Source organism: Eubalaena glacialis, chromosome 15 (genome assembly GCF_028564815.1).
Source record: "Eubalaena glacialis isolate mEubGla1 chromosome 15, mEubGla1.1.hap2.+ XY, whole genome shotgun sequence".
NCBI lineage: Eukaryota > Metazoa > Chordata > Mammalia > Artiodactyla > Balaenidae > Eubalaena > Eubalaena glacialis.
Window position 1 is genome coordinate 68,922,795 of NC_083730.1, and position 25,520 is coordinate 68,948,314.

The 25,520-nt window shown below is 51.2% G+C and overlaps 1 protein-coding gene across 1 annotated transcript in view; it reads left to right on the forward strand.

The window, feature by feature from the left end:
- The first annotated feature begins 13,871 nt into the window (after window positions 1-13,871).
- MYO18B (myosin XVIIIB) overlaps window positions 13,872-25,520 on the forward strand; it is a 218,838-nt gene continuing 207,189 nt past the window's right edge. The window contains exons 1-6 of the mRNA XM_061169252.1: window positions 13,872-13,952; window positions 15,475-15,633; window positions 20,593-21,855; window positions 22,392-22,458; window positions 23,347-23,459; window positions 24,761-24,937. Coding sequence (XP_061025235.1) covers window positions 13,872-13,952; window positions 15,475-15,633; window positions 20,593-21,855; window positions 22,392-22,458; window positions 23,347-23,459; window positions 24,761-24,937 — 1,860 coding nt within the window. The remainder of the gene's footprint in view (window positions 13,953-15,474; window positions 15,634-20,592; window positions 21,856-22,391; window positions 22,459-23,346; window positions 23,460-24,760; window positions 24,938-25,520) is intronic.

Consider the following 25,520-nt stretch of genomic DNA (forward strand, 5'->3'; position numbering starts at 1 on the left):
TACGTCCATGCGCTCCGACTGCCTGGTCAGCGGCCACCCCGGGCTGCTGCCTCCTGTCCAGACCTGGAGCTCAGCGGCTAATTTTAGAAATGACTTGTCCACTCAGCTGCTGCTATCACATTGGCGTGGGGGAGGACGGGGAGGAGCAGTCAGGGAAGGGGATATGAGTGCCGGCGCCGGGCGGGGAGCTGCTGCCATTTCTTCTCTGTCCCTGCTCTCCTGGCCTGGTGGGTCTCTGCGCTGGGACTTGGGGAGACCTCTCGGACCGGAGTGGATCCTGTGACCTCAGCACCGGCTGGAGAAGGTACCGTCGGGCTGGGTTTGACGGTGCGCGCCTTGTGAGCGGATAGGCCTAATTTTCCAGAATGTGCTTTGGGGGCTGCGGTGGCCTCTGGTCTTGCCATCTATTTCAGGCCTTTCGGCCTCTGAGCCCTCTTCCCTTTGGCTGGTTGCCTGCTTAGAAAACAAGAGTGTTTCATGGAAGGATTTTATGACCAAACGCTGGGGTGAGGGGATACTTTTAAAGATCACCCTGGTCAGACCCCAGCTGTTTGCTAATTATTAAATATATTTAGAGTCATGAGATAACCTTCACTTTGGAATCTCAGCCGCCAGACGGCAGGGGTTCGTATTTTCCCTCAGCTACCAGTGGTTTCTGCTTAACTGGGTGTCAGTTGATGGTCAGGAAGCCAAACGCTTCCCCTTTCACGTTTCCAACACTGTTGAGTCTGAGCCTTGATTGTAATGGTTTTTTATTCCATTTCTTCCAAATAAGCATGGGGCGGGAAGGGGGATGGTGGACGGAGGTTTGAGTTTCACGTGGCCCTGACTTGATCCTCTGTCCGAGAGGAGGGGTTTTCTCTGGCTCGCCCGTTGTGGGCATTTCTTTGAATGGAGAAGTGGCACAGGCCTCGGTGGGTGGTGTGGGCAGTGGGCACAGTGGGGAGGGGCTGTGTCTTCACATGGAGCTCCCTCCCTGGAGTTAGACCTCAGGGCCATGGCCTTGGGGAGGCTTTTCCGTAGAGGTGGCCGGGAAGGGAAAGTCCAGTCGGTTCCAGTCTGGCCTCGACCCGCCGGGCCAGGAGAACTGGGCTGCCGCTTTCACTCTGCGGCCGGCCGAGCAGATGCCTGGCCCGCTCAGTGCACCAGCTCAGGGGGGCCGAGGGGCCCACTGGGGCTTCCTGTGTCTGACAGGACCATGGTTCCCTCAGGGTTGTCTTTGCTACTGACTCAGGCTCTCCTGTATCTGGGTGATACGTCCAGGGGGGGCTGTGTAGTTTAGGCTGTGGATGAGTTCTAGAAAATAATGACAGAGAGAGACGGAGGAGGAGGAGAAGGAGGGTCTCCTGACTTTGGAGGGGCTGCATGTCACCAGTGCAGATGTCTGGTGGCACCTGCACGTAGGCCCGGTGACCTTGAATAGCCAAGTTTGGGCTCTGCTGACTCTGCGACCTCGGAGCAGTCCCTTCCGGGATCTGAGCTTTAGTTTCGCCTTCTAAACCCTGAGGGCCTTGGCAAGACCATCCTGGAGATGGCAACCAGGATTCAACATCCAGGGCAGTGTTTCTCCAAGGATGGGTCGTTGATTATCTCCACCGGCCTCACGGGGCGGGGGTGGGGGTGGGGGGGTGTTAAACATGCAGATTCCCGGGACCATCTCAGAACTACTGAGCGGTCCTGGCGGGAAGGGGCCCGGAAATTCACAGGTTTCAAACCTGATGGGCGCGTCTGGTGCCCACCAAAGCTGGAGAAACGCCTTTCCTCTGTGGGAGCCGACAAAACCCCAGGGGGCTGCTGCTTAGCACCCACCTTGTCAAAACTCATGCTATCACAGACATGGAAAACATGCACTGTCCTCTGTTAGGGTCTGATTATTGCAAAATTTCATAAGGCCCGTGTTCAGCCAGGGGCAAGACCAAGCGCTTCTGGGGGCTTTGTGAGATGAGATGAAAAGGCCCCAACGCCGGAGAGAACCTCCCGGCACGGCCAAAAGAATGGGAACTCTGGCTAGGTTCCTTCTAGGCCTTGATGACACAGCCCTTCAGCGGCTCCTGGTTTACCTAGGAGATACAAACGACTGTCTGAATGGGCTGGTTTAAGCAGGTGGTTAGTCGCTGTATGGCGACTGTGGTATATGGCATATCCTTGAATGTTTTTAACTAATAACTTTTATTTTTTAGAGCAGTTTTAGATTCACAGCAAAATTGAGCGGAAGGTACAGAGATTCCCATACACCCCCGTCCCCACGTTCACAGCCTCCCCCGTGGTAACATTCCCCACCAGCGTGGGATGTTTATTACAACTGATGAACCTTTACTGACACGTAATTATCACCAAATCCATAGTGTCTGTGATGGTTCACTCTTGGTGGTGTATATTCTATGGATTTGGAAAATGCATAATGATATGTATCCATCATTATGGTATCCTATAGAGTAGTTTCACTGCTCTAAAAATCCTCTGTGCTCTGCCTGTTCATCCCCCTCTCCCCCCAACCCCCGGCAATCACTGATCGTTTTACTGTCTCCACAGTATTGCCTTTTCCAGAACGCTATATGGTTGGAGTCTACAGTACATACTCTTTACAGATGGGTCCTTTCATTTAGTAACATGCATTTAAGTTTCCTCCATGTCTTTTCACGGTATCCTTAATATTTAAGCTATGTGAAATTGAATTATTTGAAAGATGGAGAAAGTCGGCAAGTGGAGGGCCCCCCGGGTGTTGTCAAATCCAGCCTCGCCTGTTCACAGATCGGGCAGCCGAGGCACAGAGAGGGTTAGCGACTTGCCCAAGGACACACAGCTTTGCAGTGATGGCATTGGGCTTAGAACAGCCCCTGCCTTCAAGTTTGGCATTCAGGGAACAGCCTGGGGCTCCCCATTTTAGGAATAATAACCCAATTTTTCCTATTACCCCACCCCCAAAACCTTCTGCACCATCATCCTCCAAGCCTCAAACGAAAGGATTAAATCTCAGCTCTAGTTTCAACAAAAATGAACTTTATTACACAAACAAGCTCACTGGGATGAGAGCTGCTGGGATATCTCATAACCATCAAGGCAGAAGTCAGTCTCTCTTCTCTTCTCTCCTCTCTCACACTCACACACACACACACACGTGTACACCATTCATTCTGAAAGACCCAGAGCCAACATCAGCTTCACCTGAATCACCTCCCCCGGCCCCGGCATGACTCACCCAGCTCCGTAATTTTCCTTTCCTGCTCTACACTGTGCTTCTCCTTGCTACTTAATTACTTTGAAGAAGTACAGTTTCTGGCAGTAAAGGAAAGATCTTCGAGAATCGGTGAGGTGGATTTGCCAAATACTCAGCCAGTACTCACGCTCAGGGAGTCAGGGATTTCAAGGTCCGGGGTCCCAAGGGAATTCATCTCCGCCCATAAAAGATTGCATGCGTGCATTTTCAGCTGTTTCTTGGGTACCAGCTGGGGTTTGAGTTTCAGTTTCATGGAGGGGAACCAGATTAGCTGTCGAGTTGAGAGAGAGAGATGGTTGCTTACTGGGATTAAATGTCTCCTTCACACTGGATATTGCTGTGAGCTTGGGCATGAGTGATTAGCCCCATTTTACAGATCAGGAAGTGAGATTTAGAGGCTTAAGTGACCCAAGGTCATGCAGAGTGAAATGAAAGTGGGACTTGGTGCCTTGCTGCCAGAGACTTGTTTATTTAGTCTAGTCTAATAAACAACGTGAGCTAAAATAACCAATTATGCAACACTGTTCCACAGGGACAGATAACAAAGCCTATTCAAACTCATTATCTCATTTAATCCATTGACAATCCAGGAGGGGGCATCATACTGTTCCAGTTTTATCGAGGAGAAAACTGAGAATCAGAGAGGGTTAGTGACTTGCCTGGGGTCACAGAGCCACTAAGTGGCGATGGGTCCAGGAATGACTTCTCCTCTTATTCTTCTGTCAACAGTGGGTTGACTCATTTTCTCAATTCTTTCTATATCACATCTATTTATTGTTTGAAGCAAGATTATTTTGCCCTTTTTTCCCCTTAACGCTTCTCTCCACTTGACATGATTCTTCTAGACCAGGGTTTCTTGACCTCAGCACTATTGACATTTGGGATTGAATAATTCTTTGTGGTGGGAGGACTGTCCTGAGCATTGTAGGATGTTTAGCAGCATCCCTGGCCTCTACCTGCAGATACCAGTAGCACCCCGTCTCCAGCTGTGACAACCAAAAATGCCTTCAGGCATTGCCCAATGTCCATGGGTGAGCACAGTCACCACCTATTGAAAACCATGATCTAGCCTAGTTATGTCCAACAGAACTTTCTTCGATAATAGAAATATTCTGTATCTCTGCTGTCCAATATGGTAGCCACTAGCCACGTGTGGAACATTGGAAAGTGCCTGGTGCAAATGAAAAGCTGAAGGTTTTTTTGTTTGGTTTGGTTTTTAATAAATTTATTTATTTTTTAATATTTGGCCACATTGGGTCTTTGTTGCTGCACGTGGGCTTTCTCTAGTTGCGGCGAGCGGGGGCTACTCTTCATTGTGGTGCGCGGGCTTCTTATTGTGGTGGCTTCTCTTGTTGGGAGCACCGGCTCTAGGTGTGCGGGCTTCAGTAGTTGTGGCTCGCGGGCTCTAGAGCGCAGGCTCAGTAGTTGTAGTGCACGGGCTTAGTTGCTCCGAGGCACGTGGGATCTTCCCGGACCAGGGCTTAAACTCGTGTCCCCTGCATTGGCAAGCGGATTCTTAACCACTGTGCCACCAGGGAAGCCCCTGAAGTTTTAATTTAATTTTAATTAATTTAAATTTAAATAGCCCCATGTGGCTAGTGGCTGCTGTATTAGACAGCAAAACTCCAGGTAGCAAGGGAGCAGGGGTAGAAAGACAGCCCTGTGATGGAGCAATCAGGGGAGCCTCCCAGCAAAAGACTGACCAGCCTCTTGCCTCACTGTGGCAGGGGAAGCACCAGGCTGGAAATGGCAAATACTTGGCACAGGCACCACTCCTAGCCATTCCTGCGCCCATGGCAGACATTGCTAGTCGATCACCACACACTTTCTTGCTAGTTCAGCCATAGCTCAGGATCCTTCTCAGTACAACACTCCAGGCAGTCCCCAACTACACATCAGTAGATGCTAGCATTTGAGAGAAATATTATTGCTCATCCCTAGGCCAGGAGGCCCATCTGGGAGGTCCAGGATCTCACCAGGCTGTAAGGTGGCTGGCAAGGGACGTGTGGCCAACCTGGGTCAGTGAGGCAACCACAGATATGGAGAGTGGAGAGGCGATGTGCTGGAGGAGCCAAGATTTTTCTATTTCTTCAAGAAACACTCAGAGCATGATTTAGGGAGAGAGGAAGGGGGTGGGGGGAGAGGTGAAGACTTGTCAAAGCCAGCTGATGTGCAAAGCATTTGGAGATTTTTATTGAGCTGGGTGCAGTATTGTGATTTATGAAGAAAAATACATATTTGGTCATTCAGACCAAAAATATATATTTGGTCATCTCCCACATGGCCCAAAGCTTAAAATATTTACATTTTCGCCCTTTTTGGGAAGAAAAAAAAAAAAAAAAATTTGCTGACCCTTATTCTAGAGAGGGTTCTGAATTGCCCACAAAAGTGGACTTGCTGGATTAAAGGAAATATACATTGAAAATTTCAGTAGATGCTGCCCTTCATACTTGCACTAGCAGTGTATGAGATTGCCTGTTCCCCAGTATCCTCACCAACACAGAGTAATATCAAACTTTTCCATGTGGCCAATTTGATAGGTGAAAATGGTATTTCACTATAGTTTTAATTGTACTTACCTTATTAGCAGTAAGATTTAGTATTAGGGAGTAGGTATAATAAAATATATATTTGGTCTTTGTCCCTCATTCCTGGCACAAAACTTCTAAAACCCGTGGAATTTCCAGATAGGAGTGTCTTTTGATATTCATAACAAAACCCTTTCAACCACACCTGAGTTTGTGTTAATGAGGTGACTTTTGGAAAGCCCCTAAGGAAGGGGCTGGTTGCCAGGGGAACCAACCAGAATTAGAGGATTGGAACTTTCAGTCTCTTCCACCCTCCCCCCACCGCCTTGAAGGGCAGAGGGCCTTGAGGTTGAATCAGTTAATCCTGTCTACATAACGAAGCTTCAGTGAAATTAAAAGAATGGGGTTTGGAGAGCTTCTGGATTGGTGTACACAGGGAGGTGCTGGGTGGGACAGCATGGAAGCTTTGCACCCCTTTCCCCATACTTTGCCCTGTGCATCTCTTCCATATGGCTGTTCCTGAGTTAGATCCTTTTATAATAAACTGGTAATCTAGAAAGGAAAAAAAAAAAAAAATATATATATGTATATATTTGGTCATCTCATATATATTTGGCTTTCCAAAAGTCACCTCATTAACATAACAAAAGGCACCTTTTTAAAAAAATTAATTTTTATTCGAGCATAGTTCTGCTGTACAGCAAAGTGAATCAGCTATACATATACATATATCCCCTCTTTTTTGGATTTCCTTCCCATTTAGGTCACCACAGAGCATTGAGTAGAGTTCTCTGTGCTATATAGTAGGTTCTCATTAGTTATCTATTTTATACACGGTAGAGTATATATGACAACTTTATCACTCTCAACACTTAGGAAATTCCAAGGGTTTTGAAAGCCATGAGTCCCAAATATATAGATGGGGTTTGGAGTGCTTCTGGGTTGGTGAACACGTGGATTCGGGGTGAGAGGTGCGAGTAGAGAACGTTGAAGCTTCGAGCCCCTTCCCCCATACCTCGCCCTGTGCATCCCTTCCATCTGCCTGTTCCTGAGTTATAGCCTTTTATAATAAACCAGTGATCTAGTAAGTAAAATGTTTCTTTGAGTTCTGTGAGCCACTCTGCAAACAGATCTAACCCAAGGAGGGGCTCGTGGGAACCTCTGATTTATAGCCAGTTGGTCAGAAGCACAGGTAACAATCGGAGCTTGGGATTGGTGGCTGAAGTGGGGGCGGGGGGAGGGCGGTCTCGTTGGACTGAGCCCTTTACTCATGGAATATAATCTTATGTCTGGGGAGATAGTGTCAGACTGAGTTGACCTGCCCCACGTACACCCTGGCGCACACATGTTGGAATTGGGTCCAGGAACTTAAAAGACTGGGACTCAACCTCAATCAATAGGCGACAGGGCTGCTGCAAAAGGCCATCATAATAAAGTCAGTAACGGCTCACAGATGTACAGAGGGCTAGTGTCACCCCCATCCCCACCCCCCCGGAAGTGGACAAGAAAGACTGGAGCTCCCATTTGACAGACGGGAGAGTTGAGGCCCAGAGAGGTTTGGCAACAGGTAGCATGGGGCCCAAGCTCAGATGTGAGGGCTCCAGGACTGACGTCTGCCCCCTGAAGGGCATAAGCCTGCTGCGCTCACCGTGGTCAGCCTCTTGTGGAGGGAAGTGTCCCCTTGTGCTGCAGAGAGCAGTCTAGGAGGACACTCCCAGGGGACAGTGGCCCGTGTTCTGAACAATCTGGGAGCTATGCGAAATTGCTCACCTGGCAAATGGTTGAAGGCTCCAGACAAGAAAATGGAGGGTGCACCCCATAGGTGTCACATGGGATGCCTTATCTGTCACTCCGACAGAAGCTCAGAGTCCTTCCCGTATAACACTCCAGACACAACCTCTCATCTATCAGAGTTGATATGTGAGTTGAAACCTACTTGCCCCCTAGCTGTACTGGTCAGGGTCCTGATAGGAAACAGCTTGACCTTCTCGCCGGGTGACCTCAGGCAAGTGCTTCAACCTCTCTGAGACTCTTGTCTGCTCTATGGGAGTGGTGCCAACCGTGTGGTTGCTGTCTTGGGAAAGAAATGTGATAATGGATTTCAAGATAATTAAATTTCAGGTCCCGTAGGAATTTAAGGGGGCCAGGGGCAGTTTAGGTGTAAGGTTTCTATCTCAGTGCTCGGCACAGTGTAGGTTCTCCCTAAATGTCGGTGAATCACCCCGTTCTGGTTCCTGGGCTGGGGCCTCCAGGCCGGCTTTGGCCATGGAGTCGAAAGAAAATGAAAAGATGATTGAAAGCAGTTACCAGTGATTAAGCATGTGGGTATGTGGCCGTCCTCTTCCCATTTTACGGCTGAGAAAACAGTCTCAGAGAACTTCCTGGGCGCCCACAAGGGAATAGTGGTGGCGGGACATGAACGTGGGCCATGATAACAGATGTAGATGCTGACAGCACAGGGGGACGTCAGAAATCCCCGCTGTAGACTTGCTGGCAACGGCCTGCTCTGCCCCTCCCCAGCCACGCTCCTAAACATTCATCCATTCAGTCACTCGACAAATATGTATGGAGAGCAAGTGTGTGCCAGGCACTGTCCTAGGCTCTGGGGCCACATAAGCTAACAAAACAGATGGAAATGCTGAACCTCTTAGGGGCCATGTTCTGCATGGGGAGTCAGAAACTAAACAAAGAACACACAGCATGGTGGACAGTGGTCAAGGGCTATGGGGGAAAAAGAGTAAGATCAGATGATGGGCAGTCCTGGGATAGGGTGCGGCGAGGTGGAATGGAGCTATGCAGCAATTTCAATGGGATGGTGAAGGCAGGATCACTGAGAAGGTGACTCTGAGCAACGACTTAAAAGAGCTGAAGATGTGAGCCACGCAGAAGGAAAAGCGTGTGAAGCAGAGGGAACAGAATGTGGAAGGGTGCATCCAGGTCACTCCTCACTGAAGTGGGGGAGCAAGGGGGAGAGACGTTAGGACAGGTGACCACGAGGGCCCTGTAGGCCACTATAAAGACTTGGGAGTTTGTTCTTTGAGACAGGTGAAGTCATTGGAGGATTAGCTGCTGGGTTAGGGCTGAACATTGAGATGTGAGAGGGAAAGCCTTGAGGGCCCCATGGGGCCACTCAGACCAGCATGTCTACATGGAAAACTGTTTCAAACCATCCCTGGCTTTGGGGGTTACTTCTCCTTTCACCAGCCTCCCTCACCTCTGAGGGGAGACTTGAGACTTTGTCCCACGAATTCGGAGCACCTGGGGCCTCCTCATGGGCTTAAAACAGCAGCTGATGAGGCAGGTGTGAGTTTCAGGCCAGGATGAGAATGTGGTGATAAGAACACTTGCTTAAATTAAGGCTTGACAAAGCCACCCCAGTAGAATTGGCTCCTGGCCCTGGGTCAGTGGGGCTGGCCTGGTGCCTTTGAGGGGCAAGACAGGAGGAGGAAAGGCCCGAGACTGAGCTCTCTCATTTCCCCCATGTGCTCTGGACCCCTGGGCCTGCCAGCAGCCCGGCTGAGGACTACCCAGACCATCAGCCAGGATCCCCCCTAGAGCCTTGAAGCTGAGGGCTATTCTTGGGAAGCAGCCACTGACCTGGGCGGGCCTGAGCCAGATGGGAAGTGTTGCGGGGAGGGCAGTGGCCAGGGCAGCAACCTCAGGTCACGCCTATTCATAACCTGGGCTCCTCTGCCCAGGCGTGTAGCAGAGTGAATTCTGGCTGTGAGTCACTTGGGTCCTCTCCAGTGTCTCCTAAGGGGATGAGTGGGGAGGGGGTCTTTTGTCCCCTTCTCTCCCCCAGCCCCTCTCGCCAGAGACCTGGGCTCCTGCTTATTCTCCAGCTTTATTTACCTCTTGTGCCTCTGCAACCTGGAGAGCCCACACTATGGGGCCTTCTTCTTAAGGCAAAGACTTGGCTGTTTTCACTCGAACATGTTTTAAGGGTCTCCCGTTGGCACGTGACCTCATCAGAGCTGAAATATCCCTTCTTGGGTCTTCGGATCTTGTGATTTCATCGTTGCCAGGCCCTGCAGGAGCGCTGCAGTGTCAGCCAGCGCTGTGCTGGTCAGTGTTTAACGCCCGGCTCTGGGAGCAAAAGCCCTGCTTTGTGGTATTTGCCAGTTTCTGTGGTGTAAACACTCCCTTGGCTGATTTCAAACTATCATGTGACAGCACCCCATGTGGAGTTGGAAAGCGGGGGGCCACAATGGGCTCTCGCGAGATGATGAGAGTCGCTTGACATCACCTCACGTGGGGGTTGAAAAGCGAAGTCACGGTGGGATCTCGCCAGATGAGGGGAGCGGGGTGATATCGCCCACGCGGAGCTGGAAAGAGGGCCACAGTGGACTCTCGCGAGATGATGGGAGTGGCTTGACCTCGCTCCACGCGGAGTTGGAAAACAAGGGCCGTGGTGTTGTCTGGCGAGATGGGTTCAGCTCAGCGCCACCCCGTGAGGTTTGTCTCATCAGCTTCCAGGATGTGCAGTTGTCTCTGCGCGGGGCAGGGTTTCCGGGAACGCTGCCCGAGCCGTCTTCTTATGGGTAAGTCCCTGAAAGCAGCTCTTTACAGGCCAAGGGGACCTCCGAAAACTCGTGAACCATGGTAACTCTGAGTGTTGAGGATGGGGTTATCTTCCAGGAGGGGGCTGGGAGGGGTCAGTGAGGGATCCTGCTCAGAGATAGAAGTGAGAAAAACCGAAGGGGGAAGAAAGAGGCTCCTTCCTCCCCTCTTGACCCCCTTCGCTAAGATCTTGCTGTATAGTCGTCCTTCGGTATCCCTCGGGGATTGGTTCCAAGAACCCTCCACAGATACCAGAATCCATGAATGCTCAAGTCTCTTATATAAAACGGTGTAATATTTGCATATAACCCAGCACAGCCTCCTTCATATACTTTAAATCATCTCTAATGCACTGTAAATGCTATGTTAGCAGTTATAAATACAATGTAAATGCTATGTAAAAACAATGTAAATGTAAATACAACGTAAATAGTTGCCAGGGCACAGCAAATTCAAGTTTTGATTTTTGGAACTTTCTGGAATTTTTTTTGCCCCAAGTTTTTTCGATTCACGCTTGGTTGAATTCGTAGATGCAGAACCTGGGCATATAGGAGGGCTCTTCATTTTCTGTGTGGGGTGCTTTGTTATTTGCCCATTTTGGATAGTTCTTGTGTGTGTGTGTGCGCGCGTGTGCGCCGTGTTGCCCTCTGCCTCCTTTACCTCACAAGCCAATCGGAGCACCTTCCAGTGTGATTGCAGATACTTCGCAAATGGGCCTGAGACACTGCAGGCAGGATGGGAAATGACTGCAGCCACTTTGGAAGACGGTTGGGCCAGTTCTTAAAAAGTCAAACATAAAGTTAGCAGACAACCCAGCAGTGCGACCTCCTGTGAATCTCCCTAAGAGAAGTGAAAACACATGGGCACACCAAGGCTTACAGGACTCTTCATAGCAGTATTATTCATCAGGGCCCAAAGTGGAAACAACCCAAATGTCCGTCAGCTGGTGAATGGATAAAGAGGATGTGGTTTATCCATACGGTGGAACGCTGATATACGCAACGATGCAGACAAACCTCAAAAACATTATGCAAAATGAAAGAGGACACACGTGAAAGAGTGCATTCTCTAGGATTCCATTCATATCAAAAGTCCAGAAAAGGCAATATGTAGAGGTTAGAAAGTAAATTAGTGGTTGCCTGGGGCTGAGGGTGGGAACAGCTAGCGAGGCAAATAGGCATGAAGGGCCTTTTGGGGGTGATGGGATTCTGGTGAGGGTTGCAAAACTCTATAAATTTGTTTAAAAAACTGTAAATTTATCAAAAAGCATCAAAGTGTATACTCACAATGGGTGAAGCTTACGGCTGGCATAGAAATTATACCTCAGAGAAAGCAGTTTTTTATTTTTACTTTAACAATTTAATATTTTATTTTATTATTGACACCTGGATATGAGGCTGACAGGTTCTTTCCACTTTGGGCTTGCTAATTTACATTCCCCCCCCCAACATTTCTATTTATAGTACGCGAATAAAGGAGACCGGAAAACTCGCTTCAGCAGGTTTGTACAGACACTGGCCTAGAAGGTCTGACGTGGGCTGAATAAAGCTGTTTTAAAATGTTTCCTAAGCATCCTTTTCAATGGGTTCATACTATTCCTTTAAGTCAGATGTGCTCTAATTTATGCAACTTCTCTAGTTATCGGAGACTTAGGTTTTTTAGTTGTACAAGCAACACAGTGGTGATATTTTCTGGTTGAGGATCACTTCCTCAAATTTGTTTTCCAGAAGAGGGCTTTCTAGGTCAAAAGTTATGTATGTATGTTAAGGCTTTCAAAATGATGCTAAAAATGCTTAATCTTTTCCCCAAAGCTCTGGGTCAATTAATAATAGTCAAGGTTTCCTACCCTTTCCTCATTTTCACGGTCAAACCGTGGAGCCAACTGCTACCGCACAAAAGAAACACACAGTCTTCTGTGGTTTTAGAAATCAGGAGAGTGGCTGTCCTCAGGGGAATAGTTACTAGAAGCGGGCATGAGGGATGGTCAAGGGGCTGGTAATGTTCTATTTTTTGAATTGAGATATGATTTAATACAGTAAAAATTTCAAGCTTAATTGTACAGCTGGATGAATTTTTACACATGCTATACTAGCGTAACCAACACTCTGTCAACCTAAATAAACTTAGAAGGCAGTAATCCAACAAAAATTTTATTGGGGATTAAAGAACTGTAATTCGGGCACACAGATTTCGGTAGCAACGCAAACAGTGTCCTGCTAGGGAGTAAAATTCAGAGGCTTTTAAAGGCAAAGTGGGGAGGTTTGCATTACAAAGAATTTTAATTGGAGTAGGAGGTCGAAGTTGGTCTTCGATTAACGTGATTGAGCGCTAAGGCTATCACTAGAGGGAAGTAAAAGTTCCTCACTGGGACAAATCTCAGGTGTTCTTGCAGAGTCCTTGGAATCTTTGTGGTTTGGACCAGTTCCGAAGTTCGTGGTTGCACCGGGGGAGGATGTGTGTAAGGTCCCCCTCCTTGATGGCCTAACAGCCCCATTGTAAAACCCCTGACATAGGTGACTCCATTTTATTTCACATTTCACAACTCGCATCAAGATACAGGACATTTCCATTGCCCTAGGAAGTTCCACTCGTGGTGCTCCCACCTCCATCACTATAGATTAGATTAGATTAGATTTGCCTGTTTATTATTTTATTTATAATATTTATGTATTTATATAATATGTTTACAATATTTACTATAATATTCATAAAGAATACTTCAAATTAAATTCAAATGTACTTTTAATAATTTTAATTAAAATTGTTAATTTTAATTAAGATTAAAATTTAATTTTAATCAACATTTTAAATTAAATTCAGTATACTTTAAAATAAAATCATGTTTTTATTTTAAAAGTTTAATAGTTTTAATTTGGTCAGGGTGCTAGTTATATAGTTGTGTTCTTTATGTGAGAGCCACTGAGCTATACACTTACTAGTATGTACTTTTCTGACTGTGTACATCAAGAGAAAGTTAAAGTGCGGGGTCAGGGGGCAAGGATATCAGGGCACTGTCCACTCCATGGCCAGCAGCTCCCTGCTGACCGCATTCCTCCCAGATGTAAATGACAGTGAGTTGTGCCCGGCTTTGTGGTCTTGGTTCGTGGCATTGGTGGGGGTTAGAGCTGGGCAGTACCCACAAGCTAACCTGTCCCTCTCTTCTCTCCCCTCTGTGTCTCCGTGGGTCAGTCTCGTGTCCATCATCTCATGCGCTACGTGTGTCCATAAAGCCGTATTCCGTGCTGCCTGGCAGAGAGCTTCATCCCATCCCATCCCATCTCATCTCATCTCACCTCATCTCATCTCACCTCATCTCATCTCACGGTCCTGGCACTGCCTCAGCATGGCCATCTCATCACGCCTGGCCCTGTGGGAGCAGAAGGAAAGTAACGGTCAGGGCTCGGGCTGCAGCCACATGGGCCAACTGGACCCTCCAAGGACAAGTCATGGCCCCGGTGACCCAGGCTGCCCCCTCCCACCTGGGGCCACCGGGGGCAGGGATTCTGACATCCAGAGCCTCCCTGGGGCATGTCCAGTCCCCCTTCGGTCTTCTGCCTCGGTTAGCCATGGCCTCTCCAACCCAGCCAGGCATTAGTGACCATGCCCTTGACTCCTCCCAGGGCTGCCTGGTCTCCGTCTGTTCCGCAGTAGGTGGCGGGGGAACAAGGGTAGACCAGCTGTCCAGTCTCCATCCTCATGGCAGCTCTGATGAGCATGAGGGTTGTGTGGGAGAAGTGTGGGTGGGGAAGCGGGGGGTGAGGGGGCAGAGGCAGGGCTGTTGGCTGCCAGGTTTATGCCATGGGGATGAGTTTCTGCGGTCCCTGCCTTCTGTCACCATGGAGAACTGGCAGCGGGCCCTTCTTCCCAGTGATTCTGCTTTTCCCTTTTGTGTTTCTCATAAGATTCCATGAAGGGCCGCCTCTTTCTTTGATGCTTGTTATCTCCTCTTCACCTCATCCCACGCTGTGGACACGATTTAATGAATTGGAGGCTGAAGGGTGGGGTGGTCGAGAAGCTTCTTTCTGGCTGCCTCTGCCCCTCCCAGGCTGATCTGGGTGTAGCATGGAACAATGCTGGAGGGAGTGGAGGTTGGCACCCGCGGAGCGTGCCTTTCACTCTCAGGTTTCAGTCCACGCGAGCGTGGTGTAAACGTGAGCCCACTCTCCGTGTGTCTCTGGCTTCTCTCTTCCTAGGCAGAAGTCTGCCTTATCTCCTGGCCTCTGCTGTGTCTCCTGGACTTTCCTATCTCTTTTAGATTCCCTTTTATCAGCAGGGCTGCAGAGATCAAGTCTTTGCCACCCTCTTGAAGAGGACCTTGATAAGGAGCTTATTTTAAACCAGTGTGTAGCTCTGCCGTAAGAAGCGCTGGAGATTTTTCTCTTTTTTAAACTCATGAGCAGTCACAATGATGCTGGTTAAAGACGCACCCCAGTCGCTCACAGCCAGGCCCAGGTCTCAGCCTCCAAGGTCTCTGTGGCAAGTCTCAGCTGCAATCCAAGTCCAGCTAGCTGGCTTAGACCACATTTCTGGGGTAAAATGCAGGCTTTAAAGCCCAGTATTGGGGAGCCCCTGGCTGTCCAGATTCTGGCTTAAGGACCATCAAGAAGTCACGGCACTGGGTCAGCGGAGCGGGCTGTAGCCATAGGGCTGGATCCTTATATAAACCATGACTTCCCGCCCTTCCCTCCCTTACCATGCTCCTGGCACAGAAAGTGATTAAAGTGATGAATTAAGTGCTTAATCTATTAACTACAAGCTGAGATGGGACAGGAGAGTGTGGATGGTTCCCTGTGATCCATCCCCTTCTGGAAACCTGGAAAAGCTCCTTCTGAAACAGGTCTTCCCAGAGATGGGTCTGTCCCACACCAAGGAAGGGAACCAGTGGCCTTGTTCATGCAAATTCGTATTATGAGGAAACTGGGTCCAGGCAGAGATCGCACCAACTGGAGTAACCTCTGAAGCTCGTGCATTCCATTTTCATTCGCTGTCTTGAGGCTTCCCAGAGCCTCGCCGAGCCTCTCCTGCTTTGCTGTGGCCTCTTGTACGTGAGCTTGGTCGTGTATGTCCTCTTTGGGCGCCTCCCTGGCTCTGTCGCAGATTCTTTAAAGGGCAGCTTGCCTCCACTGGTTCATTCACTGAGCTTTCTCCTTCCTTGCTTCTGCAAAACAGATTCGGGAAGAGGACAGGAGCCCTCCACCATCCTCGCCCCCTCCCCTTTTCTCTGTCATCCCAGGGGGCTTCATTAGGCAACTGGTCCGGGAGACTGAGAAAGAGTCGAAGGAAGCAAGACGGCGGAAACAGGCAGCACTTGCCTCCCCGGAACGAGAGGTAAGTGGCCCCACAGGAAGGGGACCAGGTGACTCTCAGTACCTACCATTCTGGGGACTTCCCTGGTGGTCCGGTGGCTAAGACTCCGCACTCTCACTGCAGGGGGCCCGGGTTCAATCCCTGGTCAGGGAGCTAGATCACATGTGCATGCTGCAACTAAAGATCCCGCATGCCGCAACGAAGACCTGGCACAGCCTAAATAAATAATTTTAAAAATACCCACCATCCTGTCCTGTGAGCATCCTTTGAGTCACTTGCCAGCCTTTGTTACTGCAGTCCCCACTTCAGCTCGATCTGTTGAACTCCTACACCTCTGTCAAAACCCAGCTCTAATGGTACATCTCTGGAAAGCTCTCCCATTGCCTTCCTTTAATTCCCACTCCACCCTCTATGCCTGTCTTAATTGTGGTCAGCATAGTAATTAGTTGATCATGTGACTTATTTGACTAGGCATTCCTTAAGAGCAACAACTCTCTCTCTCATTCGACTCTGTATCTTGAGCAGCTCTCATAGAACTTGACCCATAGTGAATGCTCAAAAATTTTTGTTCACTGAGTGAATGGATGGTAACAGTTGATGTACGAGGGGATCATTCTGCCACTACTTTTGTGAAAAGGGAAACCTAAATATTAACTGAGGATGTATAGATAGTTTGCTTTCATTTAAGCAGAAAAGATGTTCAGTTGGTGTTCTCTGATTATTGCTGTATTGGTTGTTAAAATTCTGAAACCCTTCCATAGCAGGTGGTAAATGCCATGGCCCCAAGTACCCCAAGTGCCCCCCAGCTGCCATGCTCAGCTAGGCCCCTTTCCTGAGTCCCTCAGAGTGGCCACAGCCAATGATTAAAGGCTCACTGCTTGGCACAGGAGGGACCTCAGGGCCCTGCTCCAGCTGGCGTCCCTTCTGACTGGTCGGTGCCCACTTACATGTTCTGAACAGCACTGCTGGATGGAAGCAGTAGGTGGACGAGGTGCAGTCCCTGTGCTTGAAGGACTTGCAGATTGACCCCTGATGGTGTCCAGTGCTGCCTCCCTCCTTTCCCCCGGCTCTTCAGCCAGGATGATGAGCCTGGACACCAGGGAAGCAGGCTTGGGGTGCTTGCACCTTGGGCATATCACAGTGTTAACAGAAAGTGCATCTCCTTGCATCTCTGCTATGCCCTCTTGACGCTGGGTGGATGCTGCAGCGGTTGGGCTGAGAGATCTGGTGGCCTCAGGGCCTGGAGTTGGCTTGAGCCCAGTGGCCACCCTGGCTTTGCCTCCCATGCCCCTTCAGCTGTTGTTTGCCTGGCAGGTCCCCCACGTGCCTGCACCTGTCCAGTCACAGTGACTCTGATGCATCAGCGAAGTCCTCTAGCAACTGAACGGCAGCAGCTGCTGAAACCCCCCTGCTGAGCCTTTGTGGGGGGGTGACAGGGAGGGCAGGCTCTGTCCCCACCCGTGGCTGACGCAGGCGTAAGTGGGGGCCAAAGTCCACCTCCACAGACTGCTCTTAGGTCGCGATGCAGTGTTACTGTGTGCCGTTTATCACTCGACAAGATTCACTGTCTTCTCAGGGGCTCATTTGATACCCTGTACAGCAAGGGGGTGGATGGGATTATACCCACTTATCAGAGGTGGAGACTGAGATTCAGAGAGGTCAAGGCATTTGCTCAAGGTCATGAGGCCAGATAGAGGCAGACCAGGGCCAGAGTCTGTGTGTCCTCTGCTCTGGCAAGCTGCCTGGGAAAGGGCCAGTCTGGGGAGTGAGGTGGCTGGTGTGGTGGCCACAGAGGCCTGGGGAGGAAAGGGTTCCAGGAGCCTGCAGGCTATGCTGGCTTTGCTGTGCACAAGTTGAGAAGCAGAGCTAAGCAGAGGACAGGGATAAGCTGTCACTGCAGGGCATGGATGGAGACTCTGAGTATGATGGACAGGCCTCAGATGACAACAGGTGTCTGGACCATGGGCCAAGATGTTCCCAGGGCTGGAGCAGGGCAGCCTCAGGACATGTTGCTGCGAGGCAGAGAACCCTTGCTGGGTCCTGCCAATTTAATTTTCTTGCCCCGATCACTAAATAACTTTGGCCTCTCTCTCCTCGCCCCAGCACAGCCGTTTCATTGGAGCCTCATATGATCCTTGCAGGGAGCCATTAGACTCCATCACCATTTTGCAGGAGTGGAAGACGAGGCTCTGGGAGGTGACTTGGTTTTCCTAAGGCCACCCAGCCAGTGAGGGATGGGGAGAGACTGGAATAACATCGGGGCCGAAAGAGATCCATATCGAATGTCAGGAGAATTGGGTTCTAGCTCTGGCCCCACCACTCTATGTGTTCCAGGCCAAATCCCATCCCCTCTCTTGGCCTTAGTTTGTTCATCTGTAAAATGGTTGGGCTGTGAGTTTCCTCTCAGCCCCAGTGATTCTAGATGTTCTTCTTCCCCCTTGTACTAAGAAGGCTGCAGATGGGATCTGAGGGTTTTGGTGACTGAGAAAATCTGAAGGAAGAGAGTGCACAGAGTAGAGGGGAGGGAGGTTGGGATGGGTTGTCTTGCTTGGCCCACCCCTGTGTTACTGTCTCCTCTACGGGGGTTTGGTTAAAAATAAGGCCCTGACTCACTGTTCAAAATGGTGTGGACAGTGGTGAGATTTGCCAGCTGCAGCCAATCCCCTTTCGAAGGTGGTGTCCTGCCTGGTCCCAGAAGGTCAGACTGAGCTTCCGGGCTCTGGCGTTCTCAGCCCCGGTTGCATGTTGCAATCACTTGGGGGGCCACCACCCAGACCAGCTGCATCAGACTCTCTGGGAGTGGAGCCGAAGCGACAGAATTTTTTAAAGCTCCCAGGAGATTCCAGCGAGTCCCAGAAAGACAAGCGAGGCTGTCAGTACTCAACAGTTAAGGGCACTGGCTTCAGACTCAGAGAGGCCTGTGTGACTTTCCATTCTGGGTTTGTCTCTTGGGCCCCCTACATCTCTGTGTTTGCTCCCTTATCTGTAGAATGGGGAGAAGTTCAGAACCTACTTCATTGGGTTCTTTATTAGGTTAAGAAGGATATTGCATTATGGCGATGTAGGGCCCATTGCAAGATCTATAAATGATAGCCATTATTATTATTATTATTATTGTCATTTTTACAAAGATGAAGATTGAGACTGTGCTCTGGAGGCATCCATCACCTAAAACAGGAGAGCAACACAAATCAGAGCTAGAACGGGATGCAGAATGTGGTCATGGTGCAGATGGTGCACGAACAGACAGGGCTCTGGGACTCTGGGGGTCTATGAGGCAGTTTCTGATTGAGGTCTTCAGGCACACGTTTGTGGAGGAGGGGGCATTTGAGCTGGGTATAGAAATACGAGTAGAATGTGGACGAGTGGAGAGGGCAGGGGCGTTCCAGGCAGCAAGCTCAGCGTGAACAAAAGCATGGAAGCTGGGAAGCGTCAGGTGTGGCAGGAGATGCCAGGTGTGGCTGAAGCATGGAGACGAGCAGGGACAGTGAGACCAGGTGGAGGTGGGGCCTCCTTTTCAAGAACTTTGAATGGCAGATGGCTGTGTTGAATGGCTTTCCTGGAGGCTCTGGGCAGCTTCCAGAATCTTTTGATGAGGTTTTAAATGACTGGCAGCAAATGGACAGGACATCAGCTCAGCGGCTGTGGCCGTGGCCCAGGTGAGAGAGAGTGGACCTGGGTTTGGGAAAGGAGACTCAGGTGTGAAGCTTTGCAGGTGGAATCAACGCAATCCTGGGACTGTTCTGGATGCAAAAGGATGAGAACCCAGATGCTCAGGCACAGGTGTGTGGGAGGCTGGTGTTAGCAGGGTCCAAAGTGGCAGAACCCAGACTAGGGCAGATGGTGCAGCCAGGCATCAGGGTAGAACTCCCCCCGTGGTCTCCTTCTGCAGAGGCAGAGGCAAAGCTGTCTCTGTGAGCAGTTCAGGCCACAGCCAGGCTGGTTTAAGGATGGAGGGCAGGGCGGGGCTGACATCACAAGGCAGTAGAAAGACATGAGAGAGGAACAGGCAGTGGAGACCCCTGAGTGTCAGGTACCCAGATGTCTCTGCCACGCAAAAGTGGAAGACCTCAGGGCAGATCCAGAGCCCTCACCTGGTGTGCAGGTGTGGTCTGAGGACCAGGGTGGCGAAAGTAGCAGGAGATCACTTTGTTCAGTTCTCTGCAATTTCCACATCTCAGCCTACAAAAAATCTGGATGGTCAGGTGGTATCTGCCTGCACTGAGGGAAAACCAAAGCTCAGAGAGGATAGGCGATGTCGTCCAAGGTCACCGAGCTGGAAAGCATCAGAGCCAAGACTAGAACAGGTCCTCTGATGACAGGCTCCATGTCCTTTCCCCATCCCTTCCTGGCCCAGCAGGAAGAATCAGGCATAAATAATAGAACAGTGACAACAGCACCAGTGACAGCAGCAGCAATAGCCCCTGTCACTGAGGACGTACTAGGTGCTGCGCTCAGCTTCCATATGCTACTGGGAAGCCTTACGCCCACCTGGTGACGTAGGACATTATGCTTCTTATTTTATTGGTAAGGAAACTGACTCAGAGAGGGGAAGTTTTTTTGTGTGTTTTGTTTTGTTTTGGCTGTGCTGCGCGGCATGTGGAATCTTAGTTCCCCGACCAGGGATCGAACCTGTGTCCCCTGCAGTGGAAGCGCAGAGTCTTAACCACTGGACCACCAGCGAAGTCCCGAGGGGAAGTAATTTATCTAAGGCCACACAGCTAGTGAGTGGCAGAGTTCGGAAGTGAATTTGGGTCTGTTGGGCTCCAAAGTCCACTCTCCTTTCATAATGTCACCTGGCCTTGAGGTTCTGAGCCAAAGCCTAGGGTGTAGGGTGCTGGGGTTTGGCCCATTGCCCGTAGATGCTTGAGGGTCTTTGGATGAATGAATGGCTGGCTGAACAAATGAGTGAATGAATGAGTGAATGACAAAGCTGTCTGGTCAGCAAGCAGCTCAGTATGGTTGTGGTGTCTCTTCTAGACCCCAGAGATTTCCACCAGCCAAGCCAACAGTGGCACCAAATCTGGAAGCCAGCACATCTCCCAGGACGACCAGTCGAGCTCTCCTCAGAGCTCAGACATTCTGGGCAAGAAGAGTGAGGGGGCTGGCACCATGGACCCGGTGCTGATGACCAATATCAATGGCGAGAAGCCCCAGGAGTCGGGCCCCAGTGTGACACCAGCCAAAAAAAGCCTGCCCTTCAAGAGAGGGATGAGGAGGGGCGATGTGTTGCTGATGGTGGCCAAGCTGGACCCGGACTCAGCCAAGCCAGAGCAGAGGACCCAGCCCCGGGATGGCCCCGCTTGCAAGACCCCAGCCACAGACCCTGGAGGGGAAAGAAAGGGGGAGACCCCAGGGACTCCTTGTGGCCCCCAGGCCAGCACCAAGGATGCAGCTCTGAAGGCTGAGATGACCCAGACCGGGGATCTTGGGAACCCAGGAACTGTGCTACTGACAAAGGGCGAGAAGGATCAAGGCACAGTGGGGAAAGGGGGTGGGGCCCCGCAGACCAAAGGGGCGAAAGGATGTGAGCCCCAGGGCAGAGAGGGGCTGGGTGAGGGGGGGCAACTGGGGGCAACGGAGAAAGGGAGAGGGGACCCCCCAAACAAGGGAGCAAAGTGGAATTTCTCCAAGGATGCAGCAGGTGAAGGGAAGTGGGCTGGGGCCCAAGCCCAGGTGAGAAAGTGGGGAGGTTCCCTGGGCAGAAGGAGCAAGTGGGACGGTCCCCAGAGTAAGAAGGACAGAGAAGGTGCGCTCCGAAGTAAGGCAGACAGGATGGACGAACCGCAGACGAAGGCGGAGAAGACGGGCACAGTGCCGGGGAATGTGGGGGAAGCTCCTGGAGCGATGGAGAAAGCAGGCGAGCCTCAGCGCATGACTGGAAAGGCAGGTGAGCCCCAGGGGAAGATGGAAACGGTGGGACAACCTCAGAGCGAGCTTGGGGAGGCAGGTAAAGCTGGGAGTAAGACAGAGAAGGACTCTAAAGCCCCCAAGGAGGTGGATGCACATGGAGAGACCCCAGTTACAGCTGGGAAGGAGGACCAGCCTGAGAACAGAGGGCGGAAAGCAGAGGAGGCCTGCACTAGAGCAGGTGATGGGGCTGGGGCCCTGGAGATGGAGCCGCAAGGACCCGGACAGCCTGCTCTGGAGAACCGTGCGGAAAGGCCTCAGAGGCAGGAGAGCCGAGAGGGGCCAGCCCTGCAGGAGGGGAGCAGAGGAGGCCAGAGCGGAGTCTCAGACCAGGTGAGGGGGCTGCGGCCCCGGGGGCGGGGAGGGGCAGGCCAGAGAAGGAGGGGTGGGAAAGGCCTGCCCCTGGAGGTGGACAAGGCAGGGACAGGAGATGGACCGGGAATGGAGGGCATGGCCAGCCTAGAGAAGGGAACAGGCACTCCCCCGACCACAAGCGGGGGTCTTGAGGACCCTGCAGCACCTGTCCCGGGATGAGATTCTCCACAGAGTGAGGGAACGTCCCAACCATGTGAGGTGTCCTCTCGAGCCTGAGCTTACGTTGTCACACAACAGTTCTTCGTGCTAGGTAAACAGCAGATTGCTCAAAATGCAGATTCCCGGTCCCCACCTTGGAGCTTACCATTCAGAAAGCTGGGGTGGGGCTGTGGCTTCTGCATTTAAATAAGCACCCTCACCCACACCGGAAGATTCTGATTTCGCTGGTCCCAGACGCACTGTGAGAAGTGCCCACGTAAGGGGTCTGCCCCTCACACGGGGGTTGGGGGAGGGCAGCGTCATCTTGGTCTAATTTATGTGATCTTTGCCCTCAGGCTCCTGAGGACAGATGGTATGAGGCGGAGAAAGTCTGGCTGGTTCAGAAGGATGGATTTACTCTTGGTAATTAGGGGTGTTAGCACATCTGGGGGCTAAGCCTCTCCCTCTTACGCCCTCTGCTGCTGCCAGCTGTATTTGCCAGGTCCTGATCCCAGTCTGCGGAGTAAGGGGAGGGAAGGGGGTAAGGGGCAGCTGGGCCTGGGATGGGGATATGTGGCTTTGGGGTGGGAATAGGTGGATGTCATTTCACCCTTGGCAGCTGGTCTGTTGGGTGCTGTTTTCGAAGGCATTTGTTCCTTGGTAATTAATTAATTTAACTAATTCATTAAAGCAGCAAAAGCATTGTTTGCTTCCTGCAGTGTTGCTCCAGGAACTTGGAGTCTAGTGCAGGTGGGCAAATGGATTTCATCTCAGTGGATTTCATTTCATTTCATCTTTTGCTGGTGATTTGTGGCTAGTGACCAAACGCTACCGAGAAGTTACTCTGAGTCCCATTCAGAACACGGCTGGGAAGAGTGATTGATTAGTGATGTCTGTCACGGGCCCTGGAAAGAAAAACGGCAGCCTGTATGCCATTATCTGCCGTCCCAGGTCTATATATGCATTGGGTCAGTGCACCCAACCATCTGGGTGCCTGGCATTGTGCCAGCTGCTAAAAGCCCCAAATGAGTCAGACCCAGCCTCTCTCCTCAAAGAGTTTGGGGTCACAATTCAGAACCCTCCCTGTAAATAAGCTCCAAGGGGAGGCGATGCTACCCATTTCTGACATGTCTCAGACCTTGCCAGCTCCTTGGCCTGGCTCAGCAACTCAGAATCAATCTCTCTTCTCCTTTCTTTTCCTCTCCTCCCCACCTGCCCCCGTCTTCTGCCCTCCCCTCTTTCCCTGCTCCTCTTTTTCTCTCTCCCCCCCCCACCCTCCCCTTCTCTCTCTCCCACTGGGTTGTCTACCAGCAACGGTGCTGAAGCCAGACGAGGGAACAGCCGACCTGCCGGCAGGAAGGGTGCGACTGTGCATTGATGCCGACAAAAGCATCACTGAGGTGGATGAGGACCACGTTCATCGGGTGAGCCCCCCGTCCCCCTCCCTGCCTGCTCCGCACCCTCCTTCCCCACCCCTGGGAGAGATTACCCGGTGCTTGACTGCACATAATACTTCGGCTTGATGCCCTGGGGGGGAATTATAGGGAAGATCACCATTGAAGTCATTACTCTGCTGGAGGTATATTGTTAAGGGCTCATTACTCTGTCCCATGGTGTCCCCTTTATGAGGACACACTAAGAGATGTGTTTGTCAGGTCTTGGGACTGGGAATTCTTCTGCTTGATCTGAGAAAGTGATTGTTTTCCTTTTTATGGACATTGCAAATCATGCTACAAAGCATGCTTCCTTTTTCACCCTGGCTGCCAGGGAATTCAGAGCCAAATTAGCAGTTTGCCATTGACCATAGCATAGGTTCCAGTGGCCTACCTTTTGGGTATCAACCTTTTGTTTTTTTGGTTGTTTTGCATAATTTTTGCACTACACCATGAATCTATTTGCGGATAAGTCGGAGTCTAATGATAGAAGTAAAAGGTCCTATCCTGATCCTTTTCCACCCCTCACAGCCTACTAATTGAGAAGGAGTTTCCTCCAGGAGTTCCATGTGGGCCTCGTTCATCTTCATCCCTCTTTGCTCCTTCTCTGCCCACCCCGGGGCCTCTACTCCCACCAGTGTTGGGTTGCAGAAGGCCAGTGTCCTCAGAAGAAAAACTGACACATAAAAGAGCTGAGGGTTGACCCAAACACCAGAGCATTAGGCCCCCAAAACTCCTTGAAGCTGGAAAGAATGGTAGGAAGGTTTTTAGAGTGGATGCCCTAAGGAGAGGCTGCAGGCGTCCCTTGCTTCTAGAAGGGTTTGGGCATATTTCCAAGCGATCAGTGTACGACGGGCTATCAGAAATGGGGCAGTTAGGGCATTGGCCTCCATCCTCAGTGTCACAGAAGCACACGCAGAGCTCCCCGACAAGACCCAGAAGAGGAGGAAACAGCAGAGGACACTTCCTCACTCTAGAGCACCACCCGTCTTTCGTGTTTGAGAGACAGAAGGTGCTTGAGTCTTGCTGTGTCGTCCTGAGAGCATCCCCCCTCCCGGTGCCATGAGCACAGGGAGGAAGGACCATGCGGGGATGGGGCGGCTGCACAAAGAGCAAAGGAGAAGAGGTGCCCCTGTTTCATTTGTAGCGTTTCCTCACTGTCTCCAGAGTCCTTGTGTTCTGTTCTGGTCTTTGGCACAGAGCTCTCGAGGGACAGGGTCACCAGGGCTGTGTGTGTGTTTGGGCGGGTGCGGGGCCCAGGAGGCCAGAGGACACTGTGTGCTGGTTCACAGGCCAATCCCCCCGAGCTGGACCAGGCCGAGGACCTGGCCTCCCTGGTCAGTGTCAACGAGTCCAGTGTGCTGAACACGCTTCTGCACCGCCACCGGGCTCGGCTGCTGCACACCTGCGCTGGGCCCGACCTGATCGTCCTTCAGCCCCAGGGACCCACGGCGCCCTCTGCAGTCAAGGTGAGGGGGGACCATGGGGCCAGGGCTGGGGGACTGCACAAGAGGGGTGGGGTGGAGGGGTCCCTCTGCATCTCAGGGGAGAGCAGGGCAGCCAAAGCTCCCTGCAAACATGTCTGTGGGCAGCATCCTGCAGACGTGGATTCTGGGGCACCGTGGGCATTGGGTAGCCTTGGGGACCACATGAACCCCGCTCCTTGGAGGGGAAGGATGAGTAACTGATAGAGCAACAGGAGCGTGAAAGACAGTAATAATAAGAGAGAGCATATTGACTGGCTATCAGCTGTGTACCAGGCACTGCTGCAAGCACCTTCGTGTGCATCTCCATCAATTCTCAGGCCCACCTGACAGGACAGGGACCATGACCAGCCCCGTTCCATGGACGAGAAGCTGGGCCAGCTGCCAAACTCATGCCCAGCAGGTGGAGGAGCTGGGGTGAAGCCCACGCCGCTGGCCCCTCTGTGCTCTGAACCCCATGCTGGACCCGCGGGAGTCCCAGGCACCCATGTGAACGGGGAAACAGAAGCCTCGGTTCCGCCTTTATTTATTTTTCCCTGTGGAGTGTAAAATGGCCCGTTTTTTGTTA